The 12910-nt window shown below is 37.5% G+C and overlaps 1 protein-coding gene across 5 annotated transcripts in view; it reads right to left on the minus strand.

The window, feature by feature from the left end:
* The window catches only part of DIP2C (disco interacting protein 2 homolog C), a 304530-nt gene that overhangs the window by 99397 nt on the left and 192223 nt on the right, over positions 1–12910 (minus strand). For 4 of the 5 annotated variants that reach the window (XM_071559895.1, XM_071559892.1, XM_071559894.1 and 1 more), the window contains 5 exons: positions 11937–12062; positions 10875–11084; positions 4603–4734; positions 3169–3288; positions 2042–2239 (listed from right to left, as the gene is read on the minus strand). In XM_071559895.1, the coding sequence (XP_071415996.1) occupies positions 2042–2239; positions 3169–3288; positions 4603–4734; positions 10875–11084; positions 11937–12062 (786 nt within the window). The remainder of the gene's footprint in view (positions 1–2041; positions 2240–3168; positions 3289–4602; positions 4735–10874; positions 11085–11936; positions 12063–12910) is intronic. The other variant, XM_071559893.1, reaches the window with a different exon arrangement.

Genomic DNA, 12910 nt, shown 5'->3' on the forward strand with positions numbered 1-12910 from the left:
AAACCCTGAAAATAGCCGTGAGGTACAAAATCAAAGACTACTAGATGCCCTCAATGTTGATATTTTAATGTTTAAGTCACCTGATCACAGCAATCACATGAGGAAATTCAGTGCCTCATTAATACTGTGTGGCAGGACTGTGATTAAGCCCATATTTCAGAAGTTTATTACTACCAGGGCCAGTGGAACTATGCACAGGGATAAAAATTCATGAGCTTTGCTGAGTTCAAGGTTTAATGTCTATCAATGTTCAGCTTTAAAAAATATCATGCCTGCAATTGCTAGAAAATATTGCAGACACAGAAGGTGGACTAGCAACGGCAAAGTCATACATAAACCCACCAGTAAAATGGCAAGTGGTTGTAATGTTGACATCTCAAAAGCAGCTGTCATTTAAGAAAACCGTTGTGGCACAGTGAATGGACATTTTCCCTGAAAAAGAATGTCAGCTTGAAATGCAGCTAGCAGAGAAGAATTCAGTCAATCTATGAAATGTTTTTGTTTGTAATTTCTTTTATCTATAAAAAGAAGGGGGAAAAAAAACCCTAGTTTTTTTTCTGACCTTACTGAAAGGCAACAGCAAAACCACATCCTAGACTGCTGCCAATGAAAGGTGTGAAAACATGAATTTTAGTCCTATTTTTCTCAGGATTTAGATAATTTAGAAGAGGAAAAGTTATCTTAAGACAGAGAAGGCTAGGTGGCTCTGTGAGCCCTGTAGATGAGTTCCTTGGGTTGATTTGCTCAGCCTACAGCCTCAGGCAAAGCAGGACATATGCTCAGACTCTCTGGACAGAATCCCAAATTCAGAAAAATGATCTGATTCTTAGTAACATCTTAATTTCCTTTCCTGTCCAATTTATTTAGGGCGTTCAGTAGATGACATGAATTTCTCTTCTGCAAACAGGTAATTGCAAACTTTTAAATTCTTCCCTAGTTCCAAGAAAATGTCCTTAAGGAAGAAAAACATTCATCAATGGTGAATCATAAGTTTGCCCCCTAAATTAAGTAACTTCTTAACTCTAAGGTATCCGAGGGGAAAATGTTTCATGCATGACCCTTAGTTGCAAAGGTTCTGTTATGCTTTAAAAGCCTTTATTTCCAATGCCAGACTTGGAGCAAACATCTTTTTGGCCAGGGACCTTCACTAAGTCTGACTCCTGAATGGAAAGGCATGTTTAGCACTGAACAAAACAGACAGACCTCTGTATCACAGCATGTAACAACATTCTCTGCACAGAACTCAAGGTCCCTAAGAAGGTAGAAATAAAAAAAAACAAAGTATTTTTTTACATCCATATCAATAGGATATGGTAATGCTCCACTTGCTTTCAAAGTCTGACAGTTATTCATAATAATTCCTTTGAACATCTCCCAAATGTCCCCTGAACATCGTGAAATTAAAACCAATATGGGAGTTACTTGTCAGAGATATCCTTATGTTTATTTTTATTTGGCCTTTCTTGGTTGCAATAGATTGCCAGGCAGTAAACATTGAACTACAACAACGTACTAAAGATCATACTGAAAAATATCCCGGCAAATCTATTTCAAAGGGGTACATTTGCTCACTGTACAACTACATATCAGGAGGAATAATTCAAATCACACTTACTACAGTGTCAGTAGAACACAGAAAAACATCCTATTTTAACTTCTTCCGGAAGTTGATGAGATTTGTACACCAGGTTCTGCTTTTGCAGAACAAAGCCTGGACAATATCCAAAGGCAGTGGATTTAGACATTAATCTTCAGGAAAATCTGCCCCAGGATGAATTTCTGTCTAAAAGGTGGCTTCAATTTATAATCTGTTATTCCATGGGTGTATCTACTTGACTCTTTTCCTCTCTGTGAGATAAATCATATTGTAACATCTCAGCTACCCATACTCAGACACCAATAGCTTCAGAATCTCTTACCCCACTCAGAAACAGAACAGATGCATCATTACAGGTCTTTTCTCACCATATTTTTATGCATTTACTGTACACAGACACTGCACAGAATATATAATGGCATAAGTAGTTTGAGGAGTGCTCACCATAAGTGAGAATATAGAGTGGTTTTCCATTAGTATCCATAGTGGTTAGGCAAGGAGCTTTCGGTGAGATGGTCCCCCATCGCTGCAAAGCTGCTTCCAGGGAAGGCGGCCAATTTGTAACCACACCTAATTGTTCCCCACGCATAGCCAACATCTGAGCTCCTTCTGGCTTTGGCTGGTTTGGATCTGGCTGTTGAACTTATGATTATGAAAAGATACACAGTTACCATGTAAATTCTATACCTTGCGTACACCTTTGTAATCAAGAGAATAAGTTACCTTTGTAAAATATTCTGAAATCAGTACAATATTAGAAGGTATTGAGAAGCAACAGCGAAATATAACAGAATAATTAACTTTTAACGCAGCTCAAGCAACTGAAACCCCTCAGGAATGCATGTGCTTGTCCTTACACTAGCTCTACAAGCAGGGAAAGAAACTGCTGAGACAGCATTCATAGATTTATCTTCAGAATAATCAACCTTTCTTTATTCTTAAAGAGGGATGGAGAATACTTTTTCCTGGGAAAAATGCAGTAATGAGATGAATTGCAAAACTACTGAAAAAATGTACTTTAACAAGCAACAGATTGATTTAAGTCATGTTCTGTTACATGGTTTCTTACAAACTATATGAAGGCAATTTAAATTTCCACATCCTGGCAAATCTTAATTCTCAAAGCACTGGCCTCTTCAAAAGAGATTCCATTTATTGACTTAATCCATGTTTCTAATCTTACATTTAATTCATTTTTTGATGCTTCACTGTTATACAAAGGATGTGTAAAACATTTAACATGCTCCCTCACTAACAGTTTTTCTCATACTAGTATTCAGAAACAATGGCTGCAACCCACAGCTTGATGTTCTCAAAGCAAAGCTTCCCTCCATTCTTTTCTGTCATTTCTTTGCAAGCAGAACCAGGAGCTGAGCAAATTAGAGAGACTTCTGACTCTGCAGCACTATTGCCAAGCTCACTACAAACAGATTCTACTGAATACCCATGGTTTTAGGTACTTGCCGGTGTAGAGAAGGTGTACTTGCCTTTCTAGAAAGTCAGTGTAGGAGACAAACATTTTAGAGTTTCAATACGAGATCCCCAAACCTTTTGAAAAACAGTCATTTTACCTTCTAACAATTCCTCAAAGTCATCTACAAAGAACTCTCGTAATGGTGGTCGTTTGGGCCGTTTTAGTGTATTGACCAGTTGCTGAATCTTTGCTGACACTCTGCTGCTCACTGGTACTCCTGCAGGACAGGGATCAATGCAGACATCAGTCAACTGCGAGGTGAATGCCACCAAATGGTAAGTGGGGTAAGAAAGTGGTCATGCCATAATGTGACTCAAGTATTTTACATTAAAACATAAAAGCCAAAAAGAATGATGATGACTAATTTAAATAAAAACAATACAACAATGTCAGAGGGAGGTTACAAACTCAGAGGGGAAACAGCACAGACTGAGGGAGAGAAGCACAGTGAAAAAAAGTCCCTATAGCAGATGTCAGTACCCTGAGAGAACCCTCTCAGCAAGGGGCAGTGAGAAGTCAGGCATTGGCCCTCGCCATGATCTCTGGTCATACCCATGTTGTCTGACTCAGCTGCAGCTCAATAAGAAGTGTGGGTCATAGGCTCTGCCCCGGCACTTATTCTGTGTTCTTCTTTACACTAGAGTGGATATCTGTCCATTATCCATCTTAAACATGGTTCACATCTCTTTATTACTTCAGCATGACCCTGTATTCTCTGAACACCCCTACAGCCAACCCCACCAGCCAGCAATCTGCAGAGGGAGTGTGCTCGTCCACAGAGCACTTTGAAAAACACAGTTCTGAAAAGGATTGTGGAGCAAGGGGCATTTTTATAATACAGTCCCATCAATCACTTCCCCCTTGCTTTTCTCTAGTCAAGTGCAAAGTTCATGTCATCTATTCCTTAACTAATAGCTTTCTGTCACTCCATTATGGAAATTTCAACTTCCTATACTTCCATGAGGTTGGCTCCAAAACTTTTACCAAGTGATTTCTGAAGCTGAAGCTACTAAGTTTAGAGGCAATTGGTTAACGATTCCATGCTGTGCTGAAATATTGTTTAGTAAGTTTTAGAAAAGAGAAGCAGTAGATAAGAAAGGGTTTATAAATAACTGTTTTTCAAAACAAAAAAAAGAAAACTTCATAGAATAAAACTTCAAACACATCACTTTGCAGGATGTAGCCATCCTGGCATCCTGGCATGTCACATTCTTTTCCATTTAAAAAACAGACTAGCTGTAACTAAACAGCATGATAAAAGCCAATCTAAAGATACTCACTGTTTTCTTTTGCCAAACAATTTCTACAGGGAGTCAGCTGTGCTGATTAAGAAATATTTCTTTATGTTGTTTTCATTGACATTAGATCATTTTAGGACTGCAAAGGCGCTGCAACTTTGTAGGTGTTTATAAGTGAAAAGTGCCCAGAGAAATAGAACAAAAAACAACCAAAAAAACAAGAGCAGATGCATACAGTAACCACTGAAAAAATTAGGATAATCAAAAACTCCCAGTGTTTCTTTGTGACATACCATCACCAGTCTCCATAAGTTCAGCGTTTCCATACTTTGGTGCCACCCGTGCTGTTGATCCCTGTGGTCTTTCTACTTGTATTGAGTGTTCTGAGGTGTAAGTGGTAACATCTGGAGGGGCAGAATGATTTTCTGTGAAAAGCAAGTTAAAAGGTTTAACCGTGTACCTCTAGTGTTAAAGGGCAGAAAAGCAAAGGGCAGAGGAGAGGATATAACTTGACTTTTTTTTTCTCCAACATCTGAACAGGCCTTACAGTTAATGCACAAAATGATTGTACAGAACTATATATATACACATACATATATAGTCAAAACTAAATATAATGTACAGCATGATTTTAATACATAAAGTTTCCACTGAATAAAACAGGGCTGTATATCTGCAATCACAAAAACAATAGGCTTGAAAACTGACACAATTAGGTTGTAGGTTCTCCACTGACATGTGATTTTATACTAAGTTGAAGCTTGTGGACATCTGCAAATAGAAAAGACCCAGACAAATACACTTCTGATGGATTACTCTGTTGGTTTTTCTAACTAAAAGGAACACAGCACGCTGTCAATCACTTGCAATTGCCAATGCATATCACGTTTATAACCTCTGTATTTTGAATATGTCAATTTTTGTCAAGACAGGGAAAAAAAAATCAATCATAGAAGGATTGGAATGCAGAGGAAAGAAATTAAATGTAAAGAAACATGAACTTTGCATTCTGCATGGACACTTGCTTGTCTACTATTTTTAGACAGAGATATTTCAATTCTTCTGCATAACAAAGCCTTGCCTTCCAGAAGGCAAACACGATCTGGTCTGACTCATGCCAGCACTGCTAAACAATTCCACAGAGCTAATCTTTCTCTCTTTCATAGCCTGATAACTCAGCATGCTACTGCAGTTTGTTTTCTCATGTTTGTACTATTTTTATGGGTTTTCTCATATTTTTTTCCAGGTTTTTATCAGCATTATATTAGATGGAGATAAACACCATGAACAAACAACTTCTCTTTCAATTGGCATAAATGATCCTCATTAGCTTCTGAGTTACAAAAGAAGGCAAGTCTTTATTCTGCTGCTACTGAAGTGAAGAGAAATGCATTCCATTTTACAATAGGGTAAGAGTCTTTAAAAATGAAAAAATTCTGGAAAAACATCATCTTGTTCCAATCAAGATGCGCTTTCTTCTAAACCTGTCCTTTAAGCATTATGGTTCTGTAAGTATTGCAACACCAATTTCTACAGTAAATTTAATGTCAAAAGTAACTATAAAGCATTTTCATGAGACTTTGGATCACTGTAATTCTTGTGGATTCAACCCCAAATTAATGCACCATAAATACAGAAAACTAATTTTTATGCTACACATACAGTAAAAGGATGCTATAATAGATGCTTTTCTTGTATACTCCTCATTTAAAGGTATCACTTGACAGACCACGACCATGAAAAATTAAGGCATGGTATTAATCTGTAGTCGTTGTTTAATCTTTATATTCATGAACATCATAAGGACTCAACCTTATGAGCCAATCACTCTGTCTAGTTGAGAAAAACACAAGATGTCGAAATTTCATCATGCAACTCAAAAACATCTTGCATTCTACAAATATCCAGTTGAAGCTTTTGCTTTTAATCACATCCATTGCTATAACTTTACTGAAACAAACTCCTTATATTGTGCTATAAGTGACCAACTGAAGTATAATAGTTTGAACAATGAAGCTTATGCCGATAAATTGTTTGAATGATGTCTTCATTTTAGATGTCTTGTAATTATCCACTATTTTAGACTCAGCAAAATTTTTGCTCATTCTTAATAAGTTGCAAGAGCTTTTTATAGATCATGATTGCATTACTCAGTAACTAAGTCAATTTAAAAATGTTGATGTTTATCTTCCATCTTTACTTACAATGCAGCTTTGCTATGCACATAGAAGATCATGACTAAGAAAATAATTGTACTTAGTCAGCTATTAGTAACATGAGAAAGTATTTTTAAAGTTAACTATAATTATTTACAACTTTCCAGTGAAGTATTTCCATCTTTCAGACTTTACAAGGCAAAGTGAATTGAAGTTTAAGTATTCCCAGGTTTTAGCACCAACATTATTTTTTTTAAATGCGTGGGACAGAAGATATGTGATCCAAAGTACCACAGAGCAGAGATGCTCTTGAAACCAAATTCTTCTTTGTTACACATGGTGCTGAGTAGGGTCAAAGAACTTTAGAAGAGTCCTGCTCCTTTAAAGAAGGATCTCCTTTCAAACAAGCACACTGGTACTTGAAATTACCTAAAATAAACTCTTCCCAAGGTGGCCACCACTGTCAGCCAAAGAGCGGAGTTCCAGTGCCCTGGCTGCCAATCTGCTGTTTACATTTCCATTAAGAACTTTTATTCAGAAGACGAAGAGTATTAAGGTTTGTATTGCAGTGTTCCTTTATAGTATCTGTTTAACAGCTGTCTTATCATGGCAATATCTATAGCGCGAAGTTTCATCCATTAGATTTACAAATCCTCAGTCGGTTCATGTCTCAGAGTCAGGCTTGGAGAAATGAAAATCACACAGACAAGAACTTGGTCAGAATGACTTCTAAAGAAAAAGATAATTGCTATGTTATGTGAAATGTAGCCCTTTTTTTTATAGAACAGTCAATCCAGTCTTTGACTATGGACACAATCTGCTTGGTCCTATGTCAGGTAACTTGAAGCAGTGTTTGAGGTTTAGTTAGGAATCATGATCCTGACACATCTGTTCACTAAAAAGTAGAAACTGACAGCTGCATGACTTCAAAGCACTTCCTCCATCAGACATACATATTTGCATCACCTCCTCTTCCCATCTCTTCCAATATTCTTGCATTAGAAGATCACAGACAGAACAGCTGTTTCCAGTTAAAGCTCTCTTCATTTCTGCCACTGTGACTTTCATGAAAATCAGAAAGACCCAGCAAAGCAGATCATATTCATGCAGGGACAGAGTATGTCCATTGACAAAGCCCCATGTCTGAGCAGATGCAAAGAAATATGTTCAGTGAAAGTTTGGAAGTTCATATAAGTACCATGTATTTGAAAAGTCTCTGGGAACTCAAGAAGCATCCCTGAACTACTGACTTGAAGAAAATCCAGCTTTTCCTCCCAAATAAGCTGCTTCTTCTGGTTGTCAGAGAAGGAAAATCCAAAGCCAGAGATGTAGCTTTTTCCATTAGCTGGGTTCCTTTTGCTCTGATGTCCAGGTGACAGATGGTATGGTAAACTAGTCTCCTGTATTATAAGCTAAAATTTCCCCTCAGAACACAAGAATTTTCAAGTTGTATGAAAACTATCAGCCATACATAATGGCACACGTTTTTATAGTTACTTCATTAGAAATCTATGTAGCCTTTAATGTGGATAGAGGCCTTTGATTTTGAAACAGAAACATATTTGAAGTATATAAAAGAAAAATGAAATGCACCTGCAGGATCAAAATTTTGTAGTAAGATGAATAACTTTATACAGGTTTACAATCATAGGTAAGCACTGTGTAATTTTCACTGCACGAGCTTTGTGAGCTTTGGGTTGTGCTTTCTCTCCCTAATTTTTATATACATAGAAATCCAAATCAGGTAATACCAACAAATGAAAACTTAAAAGATCTTAGAAATACATACAGTATTGACCCAAGAGAGGGTCAGAACATAGGTATTTTTAACAGATTTCACTGGTTTGTCCTCTAAATTCAAGAATTACCAGGCACGACAGTGATGCATATGCCAACTAAAGGTTCTCCCTACAGCTTAATGCAGACATCTGAGCATCTTAAAGTTGAAAATAAATATTGACATGATATCTACACCAAATTAGAACTTTGGCCACAATAGAACACCAGCAGCAGTCAAATTAAATGAACAATATAACATTAAAAGCATATAATAGTTTATGCAAATTATCAAAATGATACACAAAGCTGAACTCATTATATTATAGCCAAAGTTTTTTATCAAATCCCTTCTCAGGACTGCATTAGTGCACTTAAACTGGAAAAAATCTCCCTTTAATTCTCTGATACACTGTGGAGGTGAAATCCTAGTGAATATCAGAATGGAGAGGTTTTTTTGGTTATCATTACAAGTCTTTCCTATTGCACCTTAGATTTGTATTTATCAAAATTCGTGTCTTCAGAGTATGTCCTTACATATTTACAGCTGATTTCTCTCTTGCAGGCTGGTCTGTCTCTGGAGAACAACTCCCTGGACCAAACAAACACCAAGCCATGGTAATATGTTCTTTGTGATCAAGAACAAACTGTTTCCAGTAGCTGAGGAACTTCAAGGAACAGGATTGCTCTTCTCTCTTGTATTGCCTCTTAACAAAGAGGATTATTCATCTACCATCACTGGCCCACTGCCTCTGAAAGACAAGGTTATCTGTAGGAATACTTGGAGTCTATTACCTCTTAGAATACATTTAAATGCAAGATCCACCTCCTTGAATTGAAAAGAAACAAAAGAGCACTTTAATTTCAAATTCTTACAAAATGCAGATCCCCCATGCAGAAATGCATCTTATAGTTACCAACTGTGCAGCTTCTCTACATTTCCAGTGATCTTAGAAACAATGGCTGACAGAAACCATATGATCACTCTCTCAATCTGTTAGCAGGTATCACTAATATTTTGTATCCAACTGACCTTTACGTTACTACATCACAACTACTATCCAACTAGAGATGCAATTTAAGATCTCTTATTATCACAATAAAGGAAAACATGCACACACTGAGGTAAGCTCAACTGCTTCCTTCAAAGGCAAGATCATTCTAGTCAACAAGGCCAAATAAAACAAGAAGTAGTATTTCTCCTCTTCTGCAGAATATTGCCATCTTAATTTACCTCTATAAATGCTGTATTATTTACCACAAACTCACTGATTATAAAAGAAGACTTACTGCACCAGATTTAAAATTACTGAAATGTCACATTATAAAGAAGCTATATTTAAAGACACATTAAGACTTGGTGTATGAGTAACGCAACCTTTCAGAGTTTAGATAAATTTAATTCTCTATTCTATAATTTCCTCTAGCATTTCAAGACGAAGTCACAGAAAATAATCAAATGCAATGATTAAGGTGTTCCGAAGTGTATGCGTTTCTAAAACAAGGTTCTAAGCTATTCATTTACCATGAATTTACAAACACAAGTTCTTTCCTGACTGTAATTCAGCAGTTCCAGATCATGGTGAGAGGATTACTGAAAATAGAGGTGTTACGTCAAGCTATACTCATACCAAAAAACAAATAGATACAAACCACTCTTCCAGCAAATAAAATCAGGAACATTTAAGATGCTTTAATGTATCTCACTAATATACTTGAAAAGGAATGATCAGTTGAGGAACAGTCACACAAAACTGACTTCATATGTATAGTAGAACAGTAGTTAGATTGCATTATCTGTTCCAACATACACTCCAATAGATTTTCAGTGAGACAGCCCAGTATATTTACCCCATCAAGAACATACCCAAAGCAGATGCCTTGCATGATAAACAACTAAAGAGTGAAGAAAAACAAGCCTTGCTTTCCACATATTTAATCAAATAGCTGTTTGACGTTAATGAAGACTAATGTCAATGGCACAATATTCAGAAACAATGGCTATGAAGTTTAGCCCTAAAGGAAAGAAAGCTTCAACTTCCTAGGATCGTTCCAAAGGATATAAACAAGCTACTAGTAATAATAGCTCCCTTCTCTGAAGGTATATAATGGCTTCTCCCATGGAGTATAATAGCAAGATACCCCAGTTCAAGTATTCTTGGTTCAATTAAGGGCAGAAAAAATATGTTTAAAAGGACTCCTGTTAACAGAATTATCAAAAATCACTCAAGCTATGTAATTAAAGTGGTGCAACGGTGGGGGAAACTCATATGCAAGCAATCCCTAATGATGCGTGCACTGATTTTCTTTACTGATGAATCCCACAGTGACCTTTATAGTGCTAAGTAATGAAAATCATGCAACTGTACATTTTAAGACATTTGGGAGACAACAGTTAGGCCCTGTTTGCCACAACATAAGTATACCCCCAAATCTAAACTGCCTTTTTTTTTCCCCCTCTTCAAATAGGAACATAGGACTATCTCCATATATAATATATGTAAATAGAAAAAAAAAAAGCAAAAAAGAAGAACAGGAAAAACTTTTGTAAGATTGCATAGAGAAGAATCAGCTGAATGTGAGGGTCAAAATTCATGTTAAGCTATACATGCTCAACATGTCTGTATACCAACCTATATGTGTTTGAGCCATAACATCAGCTAGCCTGTGTGCAGCACCACTGCCTCCGCTTTGTGTCGAGGAGGAGGACGTGGTTGATGTGGTAGAGCCGTGGATCGCTTGACTGATCCAATGTTCCATGTTTATACTCCCCTGACTTGAGGTGGGAGTTCCCTGGGAGTCACCCTGTACGGAGCCTTCATCTTCTGAACCAGAAGAAGTATCTAGTAATTAAAAGCAGTCTGTTAACTTGCAGTGCTTTGGGCTTTTCTTAATAGAAATAAGGCATGTTCATATTACAAATCTAAAGAAAGTGCCATTTTGAAGATCGCAGGAAGGTAGGCAAACTTAATTAGAAAAGTCTGTAATACTGAAAGCTCTGAAACTAAGTCAGTTACTAAGTACACACTGAGAGAACTTCCCTGTTCTAAGATCTAAGATCATGGCCTGTGTGGTGTTGTACCAAAAAATAAGGATAATAAAAGTATTCTTTTGTAATGTTAAACACAGAATCTTCTGAAGATCTCCAGCCATGTATTAGCAGCACAGAATATACAAAATACTTTCCCAAGCTCACTCCACAAAGCCTGTGTAACACTTATCCAATTCTACAAGGGCCACTCCTCACCATACTGAGAGCCCCAGTCAGATTCAGTAAGTATGGGAATGCATGAGATATGGGGTATTTTCAGGGTAGTAGATAAAAGAGAAGATAAATTTGAAAAGGAATAGCACAACTAAATGTAAAGATGTTACATTACAGTGTTAGGGAATAAATCAGAAACTTGAGAGGAACTTTGACTATCATAAAATATGACAAGCTGGCCCTAGTTAGGTCCTTGTAAGACCAAAATGACTAGTGCAAGCTAAGATATCACCACAGGCAAAGCAGTCACATAAACTGCCCCTGTTGACTTTTCCACCATTCAGTTCACCTTCTCCTCTTCAAATATACCTCAAAATTATGCCCAGTGTGCTTCAAATGACATTTCCATTACTAACTATGGAGACAGATAAGTAGTTCATAGCAGCACAAAGAACCATTTTTAAAATTCTCAGAAAATACTGATACTCACCTGGAGGTGTGTAGGCATCCATTGATGTTTGCACCACCAATGAACGTCGTTTTGAGGGCATGGGGACTGCCATTTTCCTTTCTTTGTGTTTAGCAAGGGCTGCCTGAACTGCTTCTGTGTGAACATCTGGAAGGAAAGAGTTTGAAGCCAGTGTTAGACAGAAATGAGCTGTTTCTCTGTGCCCCCAGTGCACCTGCGTGCAGGTTTGTGCGTGTGCCAGCTGGGCTGGCAACACACACTGAGTGATGGAAGGCCAGAAACACACAGGACCTCAGAGGAACTGCCTGGGTTCTCCTCACCATAGAAAAAGCAGCGATAGTGAAAAGTGCTGTACCAACAACCAAGCCCCCTGATCTGTATGATATTCCAGGGACACTGTTTGCAGTATTTGAAAAGCAGGAATATTGCTTCCCTGGAGCAAACCTCTGTTTAACCAAGAGCTGTTACTTCAGCAACCATTACTGTTTTCAGTGGAATTGTGGTGTATTAACATTGCCCACTTGTTAAAGTAATGATGTTTCCAATTTCCACAAAATCACACAGACCAAGTGAACAAGTACATTTGCTTGAAGGGTACGAGGTATGTGAAATGTCACAACAGAAATGGCAACAGGTCCCCCATTTCCAAATCCTTCTCTTGCCTCTGTCACTTGGCATTATTCACAGAAAAATAAGTATTAGGTAAGGTTGGCCTGAGGTGCAATGAGAAGAAAAAGCATTCTGAGCTGGTGCTTTTCAGGCAGGTGCTAGACACAGCTCACACCAGTCACAGTGTCCAATAGATCTCTCCTCCCTGGGGACTTGCCCAGGGAACAGCTTCTCCACCTTTCACATATATATATAGCTGCCTGCCTCCCAACGCTTGAAAAAGGCCATTTATCGTGCCTAAAAGAGGCCAGTGACTTTTTGATAATGACTCTGTTTTATGCAAAAGTCTTTAATTACTATCAGAACTACATCTTGAAATAAGTCAA

This window comes from Pithys albifrons, chromosome 7 (genome assembly GCF_047495875.1).
Source record: "Pithys albifrons albifrons isolate INPA30051 chromosome 7, PitAlb_v1, whole genome shotgun sequence".
Classification (NCBI taxonomy): Eukaryota; Metazoa; Chordata; class Aves; order Passeriformes; family Thamnophilidae; genus Pithys; species Pithys albifrons.